The following is a 23900-nucleotide window of genomic DNA, read 5'->3' as shown; positions in this document are numbered from 1 at the left end:
TAAATAAACAGGTATTCTCTTGATTCTTTTCTTCCTTTCACTCATACCCTCATGCATAACTTCCATGTCACATTTCAACCACTTTCCTATCTCAGTTAAGGATGAGTTCTCCAAGTCCTTCCTCAACAGTATGTCCTCAGAAAGAACAAAGAAAACCATCTATACATTGCTGACAAATGGCACACATCATTCTGCAGACCACCTCAAAAATAAGATACGTATAAAATTTGTCAAATACTGTAGCTAAATAGCAATATCAGAATTTTCTTGCGCCCTTACTATATATCAGGGACTGAAATATCAGATAAGTACTAAATAAGTAATAATCCCCTTTCTACACTACAAGTATTTGCAAAAGGTATATTTTTCAGTGTAAAGAAAAACTACAAATGTCTCCTATAACTTTTCAGCAGAAAAAAGTTCAAATATATTATACAAGTTCTTTTTCCCTTACTAATATTATCACAGGAATTCATCAAAGAACATACTATAACAATACAGATAACTGCTACAGGACTTAGAAGCTTAATACTGGAAGGCAGATTTCATTCTGCCCGCTAAAACAAGGAACCATAAAGAATGTACTGAGGGACTTCCCTGGTGGTGCAGTGGTTAAGAATCCGCCTGCCAATGCAGGGGACACGGGTTCGAGCCCTGGTCAGGGAAGATCCCACATGCCGCGGAGCAACTAAGCCCATACGTCACAACTACTGAGCCTGCACGCCACAATTACTGAGCCCGAGTGCCACAACTACTGAAGCCCATGCGGCTAGAGCCCGTGCTCTGCAACGAGAAGCCACCCAATGAGAAGCCCGCGAACCACAACGAAGAGTAGCCCCCACTCGCCGCAACTAGAGAAAAGCCTGCGTGCAGCAACAAAGACCCAAGGCAGCCAAAAATAAAAGTAAATAAATAAAATTTTTTAAATTTATTTAAAAATTTAAAAAAAGAATATTGAGTTAATTACTATAAAAGAGGACAGAGGTTAAAAAAAAGAGGACAGATGTAGATTTTAAAATTTTATGAAGTTCTTGACTTGAACTTCTGAATGGTATAGGTAATTAAAAAGATTCCTCTTAGCAATATATCTGATTCCTAATGCTATAATTTTACTCGCTTTGGGCAATATAAACTCCTTTTGACAGTCAACTATGGTAAGAGTAGTACATACAGACCAATAAATATTTTATTGCTTATAATCAGTATCACAGTCATTAGTTGTCTAAAGAAATAAAACATTTCTGACAGCCTCAAATGTAAAGATTCTAATATGAAAAATTATATGACTGCCTATAAAGTTTACTGGTAGTTCAAGTCCCCACATCCAATTAAAATAATTTTTTGTATTACCTACTTAACCAAAAAAACTTAAAACTGAAATATAGATTAAAGGTAAGAAAGGATAAAAACAATAAAAATACAAAAGTGATTTGAAAAATCCCACAAACCATCTAAAACTTAGGCTTAAAGTAGTAGTGTTTGCCTTTAGAAAATATTATTAAGACATGGAGATAATCTAGTAAAATCAATCTGGCCAATAAACTATACTTAGGGTGACCACAAAATTTACATCCAACCTGAGACATTTGCAAGAGTGAAAGGGAGTACTATTTATAAGTATGCCTGGACAAGAGGCATAAGCCAGGATTGTTTCAAGCAAAGACAGACTTATAATTTGCCTTTCCAAAACACCTTTAAAGATAAATGATTCCATTTAACCAACAGAAGGCAGAAGGTTACAGGAAAAGCCAACACTTAAAACATGTTCCCTTACAATATGTCATATTGAATATTAATCTTAATTAAAGAGTAACATTTTTCAGAAACCAGTACTAGTAATCAAGCCCCTCTGTTTTCTTACATGGAGACTTAACTGACTATTCTAGAGCTACAGCAACTCTAGTTTACCAAAATTTTAAAAATAATAATAAAAGTTAAACATTTAAACATGGGCTGGGCATCATTCTAAGCACCTTATAAATTAGCTCATTTAGTCTTCATAACAGAAACTTTCATCCCTGAAAGACAGAGACTTTTACTGCTATTTTACAGATAAGAGAACTAAAGGATAGAGGTAAAGTAACCCACCATGGTTCAAGGAAATGGGGAAGCGGAGGATTCCAGGGCATGTTCTTCTCTACTGCACTATGTTACCACTACAGCTCCTTTACTGGGAGGACTGGAAGCCCATGACTTTCCCTAAGTACACAGAATAGAGTGGAGCTCTAAAGTGTCTGCACTCAGTGAGTAGAGTTAGAGTGAACAGGGTTAAGCAGTTGTGATGTAATTTCTTGTACATTTTTCTCTATCACTGGCAAGTTGTCAGTAAAACACAGGCCTGGGAAATATCTATTACTTGTTTTGTTTGTTTACAAATTTATTTATTTATATTTGGCTGCGTTGGGTCTTTGTTGCTGCGCGTGGGCTTTCTCTAGTTGCGACGAGCTGGGGGGGAGGGGTGCTACTCTTCGTTGCAGTGCGCAGGCTCCTCATTGCAGTGGCTTCTCTTGTTGCAGAGCACGGGCTCCAGTAGTTGTGGCACGCCAGCTCAGTAGTTGTGGCTCGCAGGCTCTAGAGCGCCAGCTCAGTAGTTGTGGCACACGGGCTTAGTTGCTCCGCGGCATGTGGGATCTTCCCAGACCAGGTCTTGAAGCCGTGTCCCCTGCACTGGCAGGCTGATTCTTAACCACTTTGGCACCAGGGAAGTCCCTCTATTACTTGTGATAAAGAGAAACCCATTTATCCCACTCTTAGGATAGTGTCCTAACCCGTGCTATGGGCTATTGAAGGTTATTAAAGGGTGAGGATGACAATAATGATTATGATGGTAGTTAACACTGATGGTATACATACAATGTGTCAAGCACTGTTCCAAGCTCAGTAACATATTAACTAACACAATCATCCTAACAACCTTATGAGGTAGGTACTTCTTTCAAAACAGAAAACTGATATGCTGGTGAGCTTGCTCAAGGACACACAGCAAACAACAGAACTTGGATTGAAACCCATGCACTTAACCACTACATTATTTCATAGCAATTGTATTTTCCCAGTGGTAAATTCATATAATAAGCTGTGCTATACCAGAGTTCTACTATGTTACATCATAAAACAAGAGTTGTTAGTTTTGACGACTAGGTCACAGAATCAAGTTTTGATAACTGTTTGCTATGTGAATATAGGTAAGTTACATAATATGTTTTGTTTCCTCATAAATAAAAGGCAAATGTTAGATTCTACCTCTAAGATCCCTTCTAGTGAAAATATTATTTCTCTGAATGAAAATTTTATATCAAGTCTGTAACCACAATACAAACTATCCTCTGAAAACGTCTGATTTTCAAAAATGTATTTCTGCCAAAGTACCAGACAAGATTATTAGTTACGTGCTCCCTTTTAAAAATGATACATATTTAAATACATATTTAAATATGAATTGTTATGATGAGCAAAAAATATAAGGAATTAATTTCACTGTGTTGGGGATTTAAGTAGGAATAATTAAGTCACTTGCTAAACTTTGTCCTGTAAATCTGCCTCCAAAGGAAAGATATCTGGTGTGAAATTCAAGCATCGGTACTTTTGCTTTGTAAATGAGTGTTTTATCATATTTTTGTATTAAATATTTGATAACAAAAAACTTTCTGGACTCTAGTTTTTTATTATGCCTTAAGGTCAATTTTCCCTTTTATAGGAAGAGAACCAGTGTTATTACTCAAGAAAAATAGGAAAATGACTTGGCTTACCACATTTGTTTTATAACCGACATTTAGGAACATAATGCACAGAGTAAAAAACAAACACTACTTGTCCTGAAACCAGGTGTATCTTAGAAAATAGATAAAAATTGAAGAACAAAAGTAGTACTAAATATAACCATTCAACTAATATGAACCCATGGTACTGCCTTTAAAAAATGCTGATAAAGTATACATATCAATATCAAATGTTCCATGGCATTTTACTCAATTAGAAAATGCTATAACATATAGAAGTTCATGATGATTCAACATCAGACCCCCTCAGTCCTTTGGGGCTTATCTGTCTTCCTTTGAGTTTCTTTAACTGCACGCTGTAATAATTGGGTGGTGGCTCAGAGTAGTTTTGCTGAAGACCTCCTTATTCTCCCTTGCTGGTTTACAATGATGCTAGTACCAAGATGCTTTACACTCAGTAAATCTTAATGAACATATCAAATATCACAAAACACCTTCCATCCCCAACTCAGGATGGTAAGAACAAAGGAAAAATAGCCTCAGGATCTTCCAAAAAGCTACATTCTTTCTAAGGAAATAATAATAGTAATAACTAATAGCTATATAGCACTACTCCAAATATCAGGCACCGTAGTATTCTACTTATCTTACAAATTCATTTAGTCCCCAAAACAATCCTATACAGGTGCTAAGTTATTCTCAATATGCAGATGAAAAACCTAATGCCCAGAGAAACTAAGGCCCAGGGCAGTGAAATACTTGCTTGAGGGTCAAAAATACTAAGAATTCAACTGCATCTTTAAAATTCTATTAAAGATTTTTAGTTGACCAAATGAGGAAATAAACAACAAATTATCAAAATTGATGATGAAAAAGCTACTATTTATTGAGTGGTATACCAGTACTTATTTAAGACAATCCTCAAACAATTTAAGAAGTAAGCATTGTTACATTCATTTTATAAATCAAAACAGTGAGGCGAAGAGAAAGTCCTTGTCCAAGGTCACAGACTAGAAATCAGCAGGGCCAAGATATGAACCCAACTCTGAGAAACTCCAAAGCCTGGCTTTTTCCATTATGCGTTTCCCAAACTTCAGATTCTTGCATACCACCATCACAAGCTCTGCCATGTCTACAGGCCACTTGTGCTATTATGTTCTTAATATTTCTTCTTTAAATCAAGACACTTTAAAAACTTAATAAATTTATTTTAGAAGGAAAATGTATCACTATATAAATGGAAATTAAGTATCACCTGAGATAAATAGAAAATAACAAAAACAGTAATACGTTCAATGAAAACAAAACTGTCATTTAATTTCAGCCAAAATACCACTGTCTGCAAAAAAACCTGTTCTTTATTAAGAGAGTTACCTGTGTTAGAAAGGTGTTAAAAACTTACAAGTAACAAACCGAAACTTCCTCCTTAATCAGATTTGAAAAACAATTCAAAAGGAATAGCTCACTATGTGCTTTCGCATTTGTTGGGTACATAGCCCACACTTTGGGAAACAAATCATAAGGCTGCTCTACTGCCTCCCTTTAATTCAGTATGCAGCCATGTCTGCAGTCTTTCTTGCACTCGTAACATTTTAGAGAATGCTCTAACAAGAAACGTAGGCACACTGTTATAATTAGTAGCCACAGAAATGCCTCAGCCTCAGCAAAATGCTCCCCTCTTAAGTACGCACAATGTTCAAAGTACACAGTAGGCCCTAGGAGGCATGTAAAGTTTTAACACACATCCCCTATTCTTAAGAAACTTCTAACCTAGCTGAAAACATAACATACAAATGACAAAGATAAGCTATTATGTAAGGCTGTAATCTTATACACTGAAATGGTTGGTGTTTTGAACACAAGTTTTGCCATCTGATGGAGCTGGATCTGAATTCCAGCTTATGTCAAGCATGTAGCCTCTGGAGCCCCAGGTTTCTCAGTTATAAAACGGAAATAATATATATTCTCTAAGCTTAAAATTAAACATATACCAAATAGTTCAATGCCTGACCCATAGCAGGTGCTATGTAATTAATACTTGTATCTGTAAGAATTAGAGAGAAGTTACTATGGGTTGGAAATATTTGTTAGGAAAAAAAAAAAAAAGCCTAACCTGGATGTTAAAGAATGGACAGGTTTTTGGGTAAGTCAAGATGGGCATTCAAACTGGGGGGGTGCCAACAGGTCAAAGTAGGGATTGTAGTGTGGTTAGGTAGTAAACTGGACCAAACTAGATGGAGAGGGTTCTAAATGCCAGACTAATCTTTACTGAGCACTTCTGAAGAGTATCATATAAGTTTTCAGAAATTCGCTTTTTTGTTCTTTAGCAATTACAGAAAACCTAGTTAAGACTTAGGAGGCTACTGCAGTAGTGTAGCAATAACATAGTCAGAGCTCAGAAAATAATTAATGCAAAGGACAGAAAAGGATGATTGAGATTTTTCAGAGAAAGAAAATCTCAAGGACTTTGTAGGCTGAATGTAAGAAAAGGGGTCAAAGCTGACTCTACACAAGAGAAAGACACAGTAGGAAGATAGGATGCTTAAAGATATAAAATAACATCATAATTTAGCATCACAGAGAACAAAAAGAAGAGATAATATCCACCAAGAATTAATTCAGTATTAATTACAAGGGAGATGATAAAACAGAATGAAACCTAAGAAAATATTACGGGACTTGGTGGCTAGGATAAAGGTGAACCTTAAGAATATCTTTTTTTTTCTTTTTTTTTTTTTTTTTAAGAGGTAGGGTAGGAGGAACAGAAAAAAGTTAGGCTACTAGTACAGACAGTAGAGAAGAAATCTGGGCCATTTGTTACTTGGCAGTAAAAGAAAAATAGGAAGGCAGATAGATGGGTGTACAGTCAAATAAATAACACAGGAAGCAAAAAGGAACGCTATTAGAAAATAACCATTATACAATACAATTAGTAATTTTGACAATTCTGTTTTTTCCCTTTGTTAGGTGTGAGAAACACAAGTTTGGATTCACTCCAGAAACAAGTCTTAGGGGTAATCTACAGAAATGTGATTAGGGAAGTAAAAGATTTCTATCTCTACGAGTTTTAAATTGTGGGTAGTAATAGAAAACCTAACTATAAATTCCTTTCCTCTGGTTATTAAATCCTCAGCTTCCTGAAGGCAGGCACAGAATACAGTAGGTTCTTAGATTTCAAAGGTTAACATCAGTAGTTTCTACTATTCCTGTGAGATTTACATTGACCGTGACAAGTAGTATAATCTGTAACTGCGACACGGCACAAATCTCAATGGCCTGTGCTAGGGAATGTGCAATCGCTGTCATGTGAGTGTACCCAGCACCCTCCCTCTAAATGGATTTGTGGTCTTCTCCTTTCAGCCAGGTACACTGGAACTGGACAGAAGCTGTGCTTTATTATATTTTATAAAGAAAATATAAGCAACAGTGCCAAGATTCCACCATGATTTATTTTAGTTGCCAATAAATTCCTATTTTGTTTCTTTTAAACTTCTTACATTCTGCTATTAAAAAAAAAAGAATAGGGAAAAAAGCATTCTGAAAGGGAGGGAGAGGGAACTGGCAATGTTGGTCAGCAAAGCTGCAAAGTCAAAACTCCGAGAATGCTGTGCTATTTGTTCCTGTTCTTGCTGCCTCCTTCTCTTCTCATGCCCAGAATACTGACTGGGGTGGGGAGAGAGTACCCATAGCACTAGCAGTGGAACATCCAAGGCTGCAAGCTTCACCACCCGTACTTTTTACTTTCCTGGGTGAGGACCCCAGAAGTGCCTTAATTCGTCACCCCAATCACATCCATATATGCACAGCAATAGCAGAGCTAAGCAACTGGCTTCCCTAAATAGTTAGCTCTGTTTTATAAACATCTACTATGTGCTTTTGCTGCTCTAGATAATCATGAGGTCATGAAAGAAAAGAAACCTGAATGTTATTTACGGTTTACTTATAATATTTACTTATAATATTGTTGGGATGTAAATATCCTAGAAAAGCAGTCAAGCAATGACATAAACGAACAAAAAGCAGTAACAGTGCAAAACACATACAGAAGGATAGGCAGGAGGCAAATGAGAGTCAGAGAGAAGGTAAGGTTGTTCAAATGACATTTCCAAACATATAAAAACTAAGGCACATTTTTAATAAAAGGGGGAGGATGGAAGCACGGAAGCCGGGGGAGGGTACCGCAGATGAAGAAAGTTAACATGATGAGGAAAAAAAACCTAACAAGTAACTGTGAGAAACAGAAAACAGATCTGCTAGAACACAAAGTCCACGTTAGAAGAATAATCAGAAACAAGATTGTGAGAAGTGGGAGTGAGTTGGTAGATAACTTTTAAGGCTGGGTAAGCATGACTACTCAGATTTGATATGCTCTCCCTACTGCCAAGCATTTTACGAGAATGCTATGCTTTCCTCCAAAAGAGTCAACTAAATTAAATGAGAAACTACTGACCTGTTTCCTTATTTAGATTACTTATCTACCACTATTTGCTAGTTGTCATGTTCAAGAATTAGAAATTATACTTCTGAAAGGCAGAGAATCTCATGTGAGTTTATTACTAAACTATGGTATCTTTAAAAATTAAAAATTAAAAACATCCTTGAGGTACAATGGCTTAAAGAACAGTTATTAATATGCATGCTCACCATATCTGACTAAAGCCACCTGAACAACTTCAAAAGTATTAATATTAACTGGCTTATTCACAGTCTAACTGGAAGATCTATATAATCAGGTCTCAGAGGCTCCATATTGTTCAAAAAGGCTCATTCCCTGTCGTTTGGAATTTTTTAAGTGGTATGACAAAATGAAGAGGTTAGGCTAGGACCCATCAAGGTACTGATGAAGAGTGAAGCCCTGCAGCACCAATTAACCAGTCCAATAAGATCTGGGTGCCTAGCACAAGCAGAGTGATCTGAGGAAAACAAGAATAAGCTAACGCTTGCCTTCAAATTGCCTGTCACCTATCAAGGATAACATACACACACGAACAGGAAGCTAGAAGTACAAGTTGTATATACAAGTACAAACATATACAACAGTATGGGATGATTACAGAAAGGGGGTTATCTGGTAGAGAGGATTAGGGGAAAGTTCAAAGAAGCAGGATGTCAAACCATCGGTTTGGCCAGAAACTTCATTCGGGGTTTTCCGTTTTCTTTCTAATTCCATGAAAACAGTACAACATTGTCTTTTATGAACATCAAGATTTTCCTTGATGATTCAGATTTTTTTATCACATCTGGGATAAAATTTTTGAAGGAAACTAAAGGACTATAAAAAATGAGTTAGTTTGCAAATATCTCAAATATCTCAATATAGAGAACTCATCAAGAGAAGGATATGCTCTGGATCCTAAGGAAAAATACTGAATAAATAAAACCTCAGTAACAGTGTAGAGAATGTAAAAGAAAAACCAAGTATGAATTAGTTCAAAGTCTAAATTAGAACACATTTTTGAAAGAGTAATGTACCAACTTGTCAGGAAGCAATCCGACTTCCACTCATGCCTCCATGAAACCCAATATTGAGTTTGGTAGCATGTGACAGATGACTCTTTCCATAACTCTCCTTCCTTTCTTTGTCTCTCTGCTTTCCCTCCAATGCCTCAGGCAGCTACTACCTCAGGCTTCCTTTTGCTCCCTCCTTCAACTCCACAAGTTCATCCTGGCTGATCTTATTTATACCAATGGCGTAAACTGCCACTCCTATGCTAAGGAGAGCAAAACCAGGTTACCAAGGACCCTCTCCTAAGTTTCAGTCCTCTGGAGAAGCAGGTCCTCATAAAGTCAAACAAATTAATGTTATCTAGATTTCCTAGAGGAGACATTGACTAAGTCGGCCTTGGCGGATAAAAGTATTCTGTTTAGCCATCTTTTAGAATGTTATTTGTGTTGTAGAGTGTTATTTGTATTCTATATAAAAACAGTTTAAAATTTTATCCCTTTATTTCAATAAAATTATTAATTTACTCAGCAAACTACCGAAAATAAACAATGGCATCTAAGTAAATGTAGCAGAAGGACCTATTTTTAAGTTTTATTTGCAAAACTATCGCAAGACACGCTGCTGAAAGACATGGATAAACCGGACTTGTTATAATAACTCTTAGAACCTAACAAGACTCACAGCAGTACAGGGACTACACAAGCTGGTGTGGGGACCTCAGCGTGATCTGTAAATGTCAAGTAACTCTAAAGAAGAAATTGGGGAATTTAGAATATTGAGAGATATAGTAGATGGTAAAGATATGAGCATGGAAGTGGGATAATAAGTATTTAATCATATAATATTTAGGAAGTAGAGCAAAGTGGTTAAGAGAAGGACTACTTAAATCTAAGCTCTACCATTTTCGAGCTGTGTGACCTTGTAATAAGCTACTTGTCCTTTCTTTATCTTCATTTTAAAAGCAGGGATAGTAAACTGTACCCACTTCACAAATTAATATTTGTAAAGGGGTGCAAACAGTACCTGACATACAGTAGGCAGTACACTGGCATTTATTATTACTATTATTATTTGAATTGGGTGCAATATATATTCAAGCTAGTGACAAGCAAACATATTTGGGGGGAAAAAAAGGATAAATCCATGATCACTCATTCAACACTCAACAAATGTTAACTACCAACAATGTGCCAGAGATATAGTTGTGACCAGATAGGAACAATGACCCCCTGCTAGGTTCTTGGAGCTTAGGAGAAAGATTTAAGTTTTCCAGAAGAGCAGGAACCATGTCTCTTCCATTCACCTCTGCATACTCCATGCCGCTGGTGCATACCCTGATGCATAATAGATGTTTAATAATATTTGTTGAATTAATGATGTAATTGTAAGATATTAAATAGAAGAAAGTACTCTGAATATATGGAAAGCAGAATTCAACAGAACCATCCCTGAAGAAATGGTACAGCAATGCTCCAGGATAACTCACCCTCAAGGAATTTTTCCACACATCTAATTGTTGAGGATCATGAGAGCATTCAATTTCTTATTAATTAAATGGGGATAACAATATCTGTCAGACTTATATTATAAAGATTAAAAGAGATCTTGTGTTAAATGAGAAGCACAAAGCCGCAACGAGATGCTGATGGGAAAGCGTAGGCTAGTCTGTTCTAGCTCTGAGGCACATTCCTCAGCTAAATGCAATTTCTTTGCCTTGGAGGTTGCTTGCAAACAGCTAAGATCTCTTACTTTAAATGTGCAAATGCCTTTTGGGTTTAACAACCATGGTTCAATTCTCTGGAGGCTGGACTAAGTTCAGGTAAAGAGACGTTACACTTCCTCATCCACCCTGCCTTCCTAACAGTCTCAAGAGAGTTTCAGAAAATTTCTTAAGTCGTAAGTGAGAATACCTAAATCTCTACACAAAAGTGCAATTTACCATCTACTCTGAAAGGACATTTCAAATACACTAAGTTAAGTTTGCATCCCTCATTTCTATTGAATAGCCTCATTCAGGAACCACCACCAAGTCTGCACAAGCTTCTAAAGCCACCCAGCTGCTGCTCTCAAGCTTTCAAATGCCCACTAAACCTTGCTGCCCAGATGGACTGAACATGACATGGATGTGCTCACTCAGCACATCCAAATTCAGCACATTGCCTTCAACTAAACTAGGCCCCCCCCTCCTCACTTCTTTATTTCCATTAATGGTTATCATCATTCTGCAAGCCAAGTAGGCTCAAAACCTCAGAATTATCCTTTATTTTAGTATTTTGGTGGTAAACTTCACTTCAGGAGTAAAAATCCTCTAATTACACCATGAAAGGGAGAAACACAAAGCATTATTGATAGGATCAAAGGATTGAGGGCAGTGTAGTAAGTTCAATGCAACAAAAACAACAAAACGAATAAAGCTAGGTTTGAAGAACAATGGGGAGATTTTTACTACCATTAAAGCCAAGATCCTACAAATTATGAATTTTCCTTAATAGAGCAGAGCTCGAGTGAACGAAGCTTCTCTGATCACCCTCTAAGAGCCAGGCACTACACTAGGTTTACATGTTACTTCACTGTGGTATTACGAAACTTTTGGATTTGGTATCATCCTCAGCCTACAGAGGAAGAAATGGGAGTCTTCAAAGGGGGTTAATTAAGTTACTTGCTCAGAGCAAGAAAGTTAATAAGCACTGAGGTGGAGATTCAAATCTAGAACTGTCACATTCCTAAGTCTGTGCAATTTTGACCATACTCAATACTTGCTGACGCAGAAAATTACAAAGGTGTTGTAAGTAAATACTTTTCTATGAAATATAATTAAGTGCTTTAGAAAAAATATGAATTCTTCTAAATCAACTATTAATAACATACAATACCAATAAACACTGTAGTTTAAGCAGTCAAACCTCTGATCCTTCTAGTCACAAATGAGACAAGAAAAATCAAAAATACTCTTGAATAGTTTCTAGACAATAATTTCTTTTCGTAAGGACACAGATATTCCTATTTCCACATACAACGTTTTATATAATCCACAGACAAGAAGCAATAATCACTCTTAGATCAGCACTCTTAGCAGCTATTTTTTATCCAAAGGAGCACATTAATATAGGGACTTCTCTGGTGGCGCAGTAGATAAGAATCGCCTGCCAGTGCAGGGGACATGGGTTCAATCCCAGGTTTGCTTAGATCCCCCATGCCGTGGAGCAACTAAGCCCATGAGCCACAACTACTGAGCCTGCGCTCTAGAGCCCGTGCGCCACAACTACTGAAACCCACGCGCCTAGAGCCCGTGCTCCGCAACAAGAGAAGCCACTGCGAGGAGAAGCCCGCGCACCGCAACGAAGAGTAGCCCCCGCTCGCCGCAACTAGAGAGAGCCCACACACAGCAACAAAGACCCAACGCAGCCAAAATAAATAAAAATATTAAATCTTCAAAAAAATATATATATTTCCATTATTCCATATCACAATTTTTTCAACCCCTTCTTAATCTATTAATTAATGTACTTATTTATACCCAGTTGTAATGAATCTTCATATGGCAATCTCTTCCATACATAATATCTATTGATATATCACCTTTCATATGATATTCAAAACACAAATGCGTGACCAAATGCCAGATTACATTAAGTTACACTGAGGTTTTGTAATTAAAATTATATAGACAGCACAGAGTCCTTTATTCTCTACCACACTCACCTGCGCATTCTCCAAGATGACTATTTCATGCATTCCCCTCACTCTCCAAATTATTAAAGTTTTAATTTACAGCTTTGAGGTATAATTTATACATCACAAAATTCAACCGTAAGTGTACAATTCATTGAGCTTTAAGAAAATTTATAGAGTTGTGCATCATCACTACAATCCAATCTTAGAACTTTTCCATCACATCACCCCCCAAATTTTCCTCCAGAGTGTTTCCACTCCTGCCCTGGCCTCAGGTATCCACTGTTCTGTTTTCTGTATAGATTTGCCTTTTCTAGACATTTCATATAAATGCAACCACACAATACATACTCTTTTCTGTTTGGCTTCTGTCACTTATCAGGTTTTTGATATTCATCTTTGTTGTAGCATTTACCAGTAATTTGTTCCTCCTTATTATAGAACAGTATTCCATTGTATGGATATACCATATTTTGTTTATCACCATTTGAGGGACATTTGGATTGCTTTCCAATTTCTGACTATTGTGAATAATACTGCTAAAACGGACATTTACAATTCTTTGTGTGCACACATCTTCGTTTCTGTTGGATAGATTCCTAAGCGCGGAACTGCTGGTTTGTATGGTAAGCATATGTTTAACTTTTTAAGAAAAAGCCAAACTTTTCCAAAATGGCTGTACCATTTACCTTTCCAAGAGCAGTGTATAGGGTTCCAGTTTCTCCACAATACCAGTAATAGGTAATGTCAGTTTTAAATTATAGCTGTTTAAGTGGGTGTGTTACAATATATCATTGCGATTTAACTTGCATTTCCTTAATGACTAATGATGTTGAACATCATTTCATATGCTTAATGGCCCTTTATAATATCTTCTTTGGTGAAATACCTACTAAAGTCTTTTGCCCATTTTTTAATTGGGTTTTTTTCTGCATAACTGAGTTGTAAGATTTCTTTATATATTCTAGATTAAAGACCTTTACCAAGTTTGTAATATTCAAATATTTTCTGAGAGTCTGTGGCTTGTCTTTTTATTTTAAGTATCTTCTGAAGTGTAACAAGTTCTAAAACTTCATTAAAGAAGTCCAATTTATCAGTTTTTTCTTTAATGATCCATGCATTTGGTGCCATATCTAAGAACTCTGCCTAACACAGGGTCACAAAGATTTTCTCCTATGTAATATTTAGAATTTTTATAGCTTTAGGTTTTCCAATTACAAATTGACAAAGTCTATGATTTATTTTGAGATAATTTCATGTAGGGTGTGAAGTATATAAAACAGTATATCTAAATCCATTTTTTAAAACATACAAACATCCAATTGTTCCAGCACCATTTGTTGAAAAGACTATCCCTTCCCCACTGAACTCTTCTGGCACTTTTTCAAAAACCAAGTGATCATAAATATAAGGGTTAATTTCTGGACTTTCAATTCTGTTCCACTGACCTATAATGCTTATCCTTATGCCAATCACACTGTCTTGATCACTGTAGATAAGTTTTAAAATTAGACAGGGTAACTCTCCTATTTTGTTTTCAAAAATGCTTTGGCTATTCTAGATCCTCTGCATTTCCTTACAAATTTTAGGATCAGCTTGACAATTTCTACAAGAGTCTACTGGAATTTTGACAGGTATTTTACTGAATCTATAGATCAATTTGGGGAACTGCCATCTTAACATTCTATCTTCCAATTTATGAATACAGACTATCTCTCCATTTATTTAAAAAAAATCTTTATTTAGGGGAATTCCCTGGTGGTCCAGTGGTTGGGACTCCACGCTCTCACCGCCGAGGGTCTGGGTTCAATCCCTGGTCAGGGAACTAGGATACCACAGGCTGCACGGTGCAGCCAAAAAAAAAAAAAAAAAACCGTACTTAATTTCTCTCAGTAATGTTTTGTAATATAAACATCTTGGTGCTCTTTTTTTGTTAAGTTTATTCCTAAGTATTTTATTCTTTTTGATGTTACTGTGACTATTTTTTCCCTTTCTCTCCTCCTTTTGAAATTGTGGAAGTTACCTGTTTCCTATCAAAGAACTGCTGTCCTGTGCCATCAGGATCCTAGACCATTCTTGCTTTCTCAAGGACTTCTCTCCTCATCTTCCTTCCTTCCCTTATTAATCCTAACAACTAAAACCATGCTGCAATATTTCTTATATACTCAAAAAATCAAAGACTTCCTTCACATCCTCATACTTCCGCTTTGGCCCCATGTCTGTTTCCTTTAACTTCTTTAAACCCAATTTCTAGTTCCTGGGCCACTGTGTATCCCTCAAGTCACTCAAATCTGGCTTCCACCTCTACCAGTCTATGACACTGGCTCATTATGGTCACTGATGACCTTTAGGTTGCCAAATCCAACAGCCATATTTGTGCCCATATCTTCTCAACCTCTCAGCCAAACTCAATAGTTAAGTATCCCTTTCTTGAAATACTTGCATTACTTGGTATCCATGACATGATCCAATATATATTCCCAATTTCCCTACAACCACTCGAGCTGTCCTTCTTAGCTTCCTTCCTAGAGGGCTTCCAGTTTACCCAACTTAGAAATGTGCAGTGTTCCTCAGGTTTCTATTTCTAACCAAGCCTTCTCTCCTCTCTATAGTCTCTTCTTCAGTGATTTCACCTATTTGCATGGCTTTGAATATCACTAACACACTGATAAGCTTCAAACTGACATCTCCAAGCCAAATATCTCTGAGTTCCTCAAGATTTGATGATCCTCTCTGATAGAGGCCTTCTTAACAATCTCAAAGGCTTCTGAGAACTTACGATTGATAAAAGAAAACTCCCAAATTCACCATTACCTTCCACCCAAATAAAACAAAAAACCCTGAAAAACCCATTCGTCTTCCAGGCATCCAATAATGGTGACTTCCGGCAACATCCCTGAATGTTTCCCCCGGTTATATTCTATATCCAATCCATTATCACATCCTCCTATTTCTACCTACAAATATCTCAAATATGTCCACTCCTCTCCACCTACCGCATCACTAACATAAGCCATCATGGTCTCCTACCTGAACTACTGCATATCCAGTGGCCAACCTGTTTCTGCTTGCCCCAATGTTCTCTTCTCTACACAGCAGGGTAACCTTTGATAAATATACTTTGGATGCTGCCACTCCCCTGAATATAAACTTTCAGTCTTTTATAATCCAAACTCTTTATCCCTATGTACAAGGCCCTGCAGCATGTGGCCCCTGCCATTCTCCCCTCTTGCCCATAATGCTCCAGCTTTTCATCTCCTCAAACACACAGAGCTCTTCACATGCTCTTCAGGCCCTTTGAGTGCTCATTCCTTCTATGTGAAACATCTCATTCTCACTCCCTTACCACGTCCCCGTCTCCTCAGAGAGGCCTTCCCTTATACCTAAGTAGGTCCACATAGCCTCCCATGATTCCCCATTAATACAGTTCTTTTCCTTTTTAACATTACCACAAGTTATAATCCATGAAGGCAGGGAAGATTTCTGAGTTTTCACCACTGCATACACACCCTTGAGTATAAATAGTAGCCATGAAGAAATATTTCCTGAAAATATACAAAACTGACTTAAGACCTACGTTCAGCTTTCCCAGGTCTGTCTGCTCTTCCTTAAAACTGTCTTAATGTAGAGGTCCATGGGATGAGCTTGACTAGGTTGGGGGAAGGCTGGCTATCTCAAATTATATGCAAATTTTTGCATAACTATGTTTTCTAAGCAGATGTCCAGCATGTGCAACAGGAATCTCTCTCTCTTTTTTTAACATCTTTATTGGAGTATAATTGCTTTGCAGTGGTTAGTTGCTGCTGTATAACAAAGTGAATCAGCTATACATATATATATATATATATATATATATATATATATATATATCCCCATATCTCCTCCCTCTTGTGTCTCCCTCCCATCCTCCCTATCCCACCCCTCTAGGTGGACACAAAACACCGAGCTGATCTCCCTGTGCTATGCGGCTGCTTCCCACTAGCTATCTATTTTACGTTTGGTAGTGTATATATGTCCATGCCACTCTTTCACTTCGTCCCAGCTTACCCTTCCCCCTCCCTGTGTCCTCAGGTCCATTCTCTATGTCTGCATCTTTATTCCTGTCCTGCCCCTAGGTTCTTCATAACCTTTTTTTTTTTTTAGATTCCATATATATGTGTTAGCATATGTTATTTGTTTTTCTCTTTCTGACTTACTTCACTCTGTATGACAGACTCTAGGTCCACCCGCCTCACTACAAATAACTCAATTTCGTTTCTTTTTATGGCTGAGTAATATTCCATTGTATATATGTGCCATATCTTCTTTATCCATTCATCTGTCGATGGACACTTAGGTGTGCAACAGGAATCTCAAAGGAATCCACAACCAAAAAAGAGGTTAGACGGAAATACAGTCTAATAAATTCTGTCTTCATCATTTAACAAAAGAGGCTTAAATTCCATATAGAGTCAACTCTTAAAACAAAATGAAGAGATGTGGTTTTAAGACTTTTAAGTCCTATAATTTATCAAACTGCAATAAAATTTGGTATATGGTATGAACTTAAAGAAAAGATTTCTGAAGCAAAATTATTACAACCTGATTTTTATGTCATGCCTATATATGCAACCCATCAACCATAAATTCCTTACATAGAGGCAGAGGGAAATGACAAATCAAGATGCAGCTATCACAGGAAAGGCTACAGAAAATGAAACATGTATCAGGGAAAACATCAGAAATGCCAAGTCTTACCCATTTCAAATTTCCACCGGCCAGACACTGTGAAGAACTAAGTACCACGGACATTAAAACACTTTCATCAGTTCCCTCTTATATATATACTCACTTCAGCATTCTAGGCAAGAGTCTCCTCTTCAAATCTCCCAAAGTGTGTAAAAGAAATCAATTCCAGTTTCAAAATAGCGTATCAACTAATTTCAAGTCTGTGTGGCTACTTTCTTGAGGATGTGGCTGGACAGAGTGGCCATCCCTACACTGTAACCTCTCCTTTGAAAACCCCAATTCAATCATTTCCATGGTGAGAACTAAAATCCAGGCATTAAAGTGACTTGTTCAAGGTCAGGGCTGGAACTTGCCTTCCATGTTTAGTTCTCCTTACATCAACTTCTCACACTCTTTTAGAGCTCTGTCAAAATGCCTAGCTCGAATTCTCAAGATACTAAGACTCTAACTCTGGCCTACTGGCTAAAAAAGAGAAGACTAAAAGTACATTATGATATAGGAAAGAAAAAAACTTTAAGTAAATATGACACTACAGAGAGCCATGAAGTATGACTTCTTTCACAAACAGTATGTTTTTCAACTGTGTATAGTAAAGTGTCTGTTCAAGGTAAGATTATTTTTATAGTTTGCTATAATTTTTTTAGTGATTACAAACAGACAAAATCACTACTCCAGAACAACAAACCTGACATTTATTTCATTAAGTATTAAGTTTGTAACTTTCAACACATAAATGAGGCTCTGCTTCTCTATTTTAATCCTATCTCTAATGAGTAGATCACATAATTGAACAAATTTCAAGAGAGACAAAATGGTTTATGTTTCATTGTCATCACTTTTCCTCCATTAAACTAACATGTTATTCAAATATTCTACCAAGATATTGCTCAACACAAATGAACTGAAAGATTTTCTCAGCCTCATTTATAGGATACATTGCTTATAATCTTCAATAAAAGAACAGTTAGTACTAGAACCTTTTATCAAGCTATTATTCATTCAAAGTCTGTATGAAGTTTTAAAGCTTTTCCCAAAGATGAAATTTTAAGTAAAAGCTAGAAAAGCATACTGATTAGTGTAGTAATTAGCATACCTTCCCTAATGTTTAAAAAACAAAATAATTCTGAAGAAGATTATTTTTAAGCCACTGAATATCTTCTCGCTCAGCAGACAGCAAAATTCCTCATGATTAAATCCTATGAACCAGATTTTTCTCCCCCTCGTCCTGTTCCTCTCTGGTGTGGAGCATAATTCTATAAAGCTTTAGCTCACTCGCTTTAGCTATTAACACACTGTCTCCCCAAAACAAACTCTTAAACTCAGAACAGGTTTTACTCTGGTATTCCAAAACAAGTGTAATGAACGTTTCTCAAGATGTTTGACAGTTGTAGCAATGTAAAACTCAGGATACCAACTACAAGAATCTTCCTATTTCTCTTAAGTGGCTGTGTTTTCAGACATCATCATACATAAAATTATTTATTTTGCAAAGGAGGAAATCCACATATAACTCAAAATCAAATAATTTTAAGTCTCTACTCTTCATAAGAACTATGGGCAAACCAATCACATGAACAGTGAAAAGCAGGAAAGAGCTGAGAGGTGGCAAGAAATAATGGTAAAGGAGAAGTACTCTATTCACTAACTAGTCATTTTTGTTTGTTTTGCTTTGAATTTTGTTTTATTTACTTTTTTATACAGTAGGTTCTTATTAGTCATCAATTTTTATACACATCAGTGTATACAACTAACCAGTTATTTAACTTCTCTGCCTATCAAGTTCCTAGTTAATAAACAAGAATACTCCTCACTTCTCAGGGTTCTTACAAAGATCAAGTGAGTTCCTGCATGAAAATGATCTGCCCAGTAAAAGAACATAACAGGCACTCAATAAACGCCAGCTCCTTCCTCCTTCAGTTCTGGGCCCTCTGTTCTTTGTCCTCTATACTCACTCCCCCAGATGACTCAGCCTTCTCATGACTTTTATTAACAAATGCTGAAAACTACCACATCAGTCAAAGCCCTGATGTGTAAATGCATGCCTACCGTGTGAGAAGCTGTCTGGCCTCTACCTCCAAGATACTCAGGTGATAAAGAGGAGAGACCCCAAACATGTGAATTTCACTGTAATAACCGGCACTCAGGGTGGACAAATCACACATTTCCAACTGTCCCCTGGAGATTTGCACTGCCGTCTCAAAATGCCTGAAATCAAACTCATTATCAACTTTTTAAAATCAGGCCCTCTTCCTGCCCCTTTTCTAATTGTGAGTGGTGTCCAACAGAGAGTAACACTTGCCCTACTCGTCTCTCATCAAAATATCACCAGACAACCCAAGCCCATCAGGTCTACCTTCATAATCTCTACTTTATCTTCAGCCTCATTTTCTATCCCACTGTCACCACCAGAGTCCACATTAGGTTTTCTGAATCTCGGCACTGCTGACGTTTTGGGGCAGGTGATTGTCTGCTGTAGGGGCTGTTCTGTGCATTGCAGGCTGTTTTAGCAGCGCTCCTGCCTCTACCTACTAGAGGCCAGAACTGCTCCTTCTCCCTGAGTTACAACAAGCAAAACTGTCTCCAAATGCCTCCTGGGGGGCAGAATCACGCTCCCCGCAGTGTCCCCCACTCCCATATTTGAGTCCCATAGCCCAGTATGTGCGAGACAATCAGTCCCCAAATTTGTCTCCAGTTTCTTTCCTCTACTTCCAGATGCTCTGATCTTCTAAATGCCTCCTAAAGCACTGCTTTTACGAGTCAGTTCTCTTAAATCTACAACTCCCTGCCACCTTCACAATTAGTTCAAAGCTCTCCACCCAGCCTTGATAATCTGGTCTCAATGAAACATTATCCCACAAAGCACCTCACATTGCAGCTACCCAGCAGCCCTTCAATAACACAGACCTGTTCATCCAGCCCCTCCTTTCTGTTCTACTGCTGTCACCCTGGTTTGGGTGCCCAGTACCTAGCATCCATTCCGGATCACTGCTCGAGCCTCCTTCCCCACCCTCTACTCTCTCCTTCACTCAAAGTCAAAAACTATCATTGGGGCTTCCCTGGTGGTGCAGTGGTTGGAAGTTCGCCTGCCGATGCAGGGGACACGGGTTCACGGGTTCGTGCCCCGGTCCGGGAAGATCCCACATGCCGCGGAGAGGCTGGGCCCGTGAGCCATGGCCGCTGAGCCTGTGCGCCCGGAGCCTGTGCTCCGCAACGGGAGAGGCCACAACAGTGAGAGGCCCGCGTACCGCAAAAAAAAGAAAACAAAAACAAAACAAACAAAGAAAACTATCATTGAGTCTCCATTGCCTACTGAAATATGAAATCTGCCTGTTCTTTAGAATCTTTCCTACCGTGGTCTCCTTCTGACTCTATGTTCCAGTATCGCCAAAACATACTCTAGCTTCAGCAAAACCTGTCTATCTGCTAGTCCTTGCAAAGGCTCCTTCCCACACCTTCCACCTTTGGTCGTGTTTTTTCTCTGCCTGGAAGTCCTCTTCATCCCTCCACACTAATATAAGGTCCACCTGAATTAAGTCAAGAGGCCTTTCCTGGTCATACCTTCCTTTATCCTCTCTTAGGGCATTCACATTGCTTTATGTTACACATGTGTATTCCTGTAGTTTACAAGGTCCTTGAGAACTTCTTACTCCTGTTTTGATGCCCTGCAATGCCTCGCCCAGTGCTAAGTAAAAACTAAACATTACACGTGACTTGCCCCAAATGTTTCCCGCTTAAGAAGCAAGGGAGGGCTGTGTTTTCAGACAATGCTGAACTTCCATAAGGGAATTGTCCATATTCCTCTTTTGTTCCACATTTCATGTGTTAGGCCAATTTTTAAGTTAACTGCCTGCAAAATACCCAGAAAGCTATAAGAATTCTGCTTCTGCTTCAGGGAGTTCCCAGTTTCCAACGTGTAACTGAATCCTGACTATTTACGCTATTTAAGTTCTCTCTTTATACAAAAAGGCAACAGAAATTTATTTTTGAGTGTTAATAAAATTGAGCACAACATGAAAATAACTTGGATTGGATTAAACATATTTTAAGCAAAGGTTAATTAATGCTAATTTGCATCCTGAATAACATAAAGTCTTAAAGTCTTCATGCACTCTTTTTTTTAAACAACATGCACTCTTAAAAATATGAAAGTCAGTTTATTTCAGCTCCCCCCACCCCAGACATAATAAGCCAAATAGAACACGGGCGTTTTCCCCTTAATTTTAGTTTTTTAATGACTTGAAAGTATTTCTACAAAAAGAGCAAAATCATTAATGAGCATGTTCTGACCAGACCTACTCCTGTAAGTGTAACTCCAAAGCCATATGGGGAGCGTAGAGTACCCGCACAGCCGCGGACCCCGTTTTGTATGCCCTTGAGCTAAGAATGATTTTTACATTTTTAAAGGGCTGTAAGAATGAAAACAAAGAATATACATAAAGAGACTGTATGTGGCCAGCAGAGCGTAAAATACTTACTTTGTTTTCAGCAGAATGAATATGAGACTCCTAGCTGTTGGTATGTAAGACACCGAACTTTTCCTCCCAAAATTTTTAAAAAGCAACGTAAAACAAACAAGATTATGCGAAAAGACAGAACTCATTCAATTTAGTCATAGCTAGTGCACAGGTAACTTCTAAAACAGAGGCCTTGGGGACATTTTTATATTTCCCAGAATTTTTGTTAGAAGCACACTTACGCTTGAAGAGTTGAGAGCGCTTGGCCCAAAGCCACACTGGGGGTTAACAGAGTGCGGTCAAGGACCCAGGTGTGAAAAGTCCTCATTCAGGGCTCTCCGCAGTGCACTACATCATACCTATGCACGTGGCTCTAAGTTCTGGAGATCTGGATAATTGGCTTGGATCACCATAAAGATGAAGCTTAAAACCTGTTTCTGATATGTTGTTTAGACAGACTCTCACTAGCAGCTTTGCATCATTAAACACAGAGTAACATCAATGCTCACCACATACATTAAAGAGAACTTCCAGGAAGCCTTCTATTTTAAAAGCAGACGTGATGAAGAAAGCTTAAAACTTACTCTGCTTGCTCCTCTAGGGCTACAGATTGAGGCAAATATGCACCTTTGACTTCCAGTTGCTCAATACTTACCTCCCAACCCAATCCACAAATTCCACCAAGTGCTATCAATGCCAATCGAAAAACTACCCAGTTTACATCAGCCACGCATCCTATAAAGTTCTTTTCATAGCTACTTGCAAACTACTAGCTAAAAGTTCTAATTTTTTAATCTCCCTAAGAATTGAGCTTCCTTAAAATATATAAAAGTAGGTACCAGGATCTAGGATTCAAAGACATGGTTAACAATCCAAGATCTTTCATCTGAAGTTGCTCTTCCAGTGTTGAAAAACACAGATTCTGAGGGGCAGCCGAGAGATACAGGACTTACGCTCTCCAGAGATAACACACAGACCCCCCCCAACCCCACCCCCATCGTATCTTTGAATGACTTTTGTCCTCGAAGAGCGACCCCCTTCCCCTCGCGAGTCCGGGCCTTCCGGGCACCTGCGGCTCCGGTCCGCAGCGGAGAAACCCGGGGAAACCTGCCCACAGCCGGCCCTTCTGGAAACGGCGCCCACTCCCACCTCGAGGAGGCTGGCGGCTGGAGGCCCGAGCCGCCGGGAAGCGACACCTCGGCGGCCGGCCGACCCCCCGGACGCGGCGGACGGGGACGGCGGCGGCGTTACCTGGTGGACCACGTCGTTGGGCAGCTGTGCGGCCCGGAACAGCTCCAGCACCCGCCCGTGGGCCGCCACCTTCTTGGTGCTCTCGCTGTCGCAGTAGGAGAAGAGATCCGAGTAGTATTTCTGCTCCGCATCGCTCAGCGTTAAACCTTCCATCTTCGCCTCCGCTCACAGCCACCCCGCCCCGCATGCAACACCCGGGGCCCGGCCCCGCGACGCCGGGACGGCGGGGACTGCGCGCCGCCCGGCCGCCTCCTCCTTGCCCCCCGAAGCGGCGGGGAGCCCCGGCCTCGCGCGCGCGCCGGGGGCGTCCGAGCCACAGGGCCCGGAGGTCGCGGGGAGGGGGCCCGGCTGGGCTCGGCGCGCCGCCGCCTAAGAGGCTCCGCCTCGGCGGCCGCGGGGAGGGCGCGGGGAAGGAGGCGGGGGCCGCGGCGGCGGCGCGAGGCCCGGGCGGACTCCGCCACCACCCCCGCCGCGGGTTCGAGTCTCCCCGGCTCCCCGCCGCTTCCCCCCAGGCTTCCCGCCTCGCCTGCCCCTTCCGTCCACGCCCCCGGAGAGGCAGCACTTCCCGGAAAAGTTGTGGGGCTCCTAAAGTTTCGGGGGCTCTGGGCTGAGCGCGGCCGCCGCTCCGCC

General features: G+C 39.2%; 1 protein-coding gene across 11 annotated transcripts in view; it reads right to left on the bottom strand.

Annotated features, from left to right (window-relative positions):
- Positions 1-23549, bottom strand: part of REPS1 (RALBP1 associated Eps domain containing 1) — a 73482-nt gene extending 49933 nt beyond the window's left edge. For 7 of the 11 annotated variants that reach the window (XR_009543760.1, XM_060167406.1, XM_060167411.1 and 4 more), the window contains exon 1: positions 23271-23549. Coding sequence is in view for 10 of the 11 variants with exons in the window: in XM_060167406.1 (XP_060023389.1) it covers positions 23271-23423 (153 nt within the window). In the remaining variant the exon portion in view is untranslated. The remainder of the gene's footprint in view (positions 1-23270) is intronic. The other 4 variants (XM_060167408.1, XM_060167412.1, XM_060167413.1 and 1 more) reach the window with 1 other exon arrangement.
- Between the last annotated feature and the right edge of the window lie 351 nt (positions 23550-23900).

Source organism: Lagenorhynchus albirostris, chromosome 12 (genome assembly GCF_949774975.1).
Source record: "Lagenorhynchus albirostris chromosome 12, mLagAlb1.1, whole genome shotgun sequence".
Lineage (NCBI taxonomy): Eukaryota > Metazoa > Chordata > Mammalia > Artiodactyla > Delphinidae > Lagenorhynchus > Lagenorhynchus albirostris.
The sequence above is the reverse complement of the archived record's forward strand: the minus strand, read 5'-3'. Positions and strand labels throughout refer to the sequence as shown.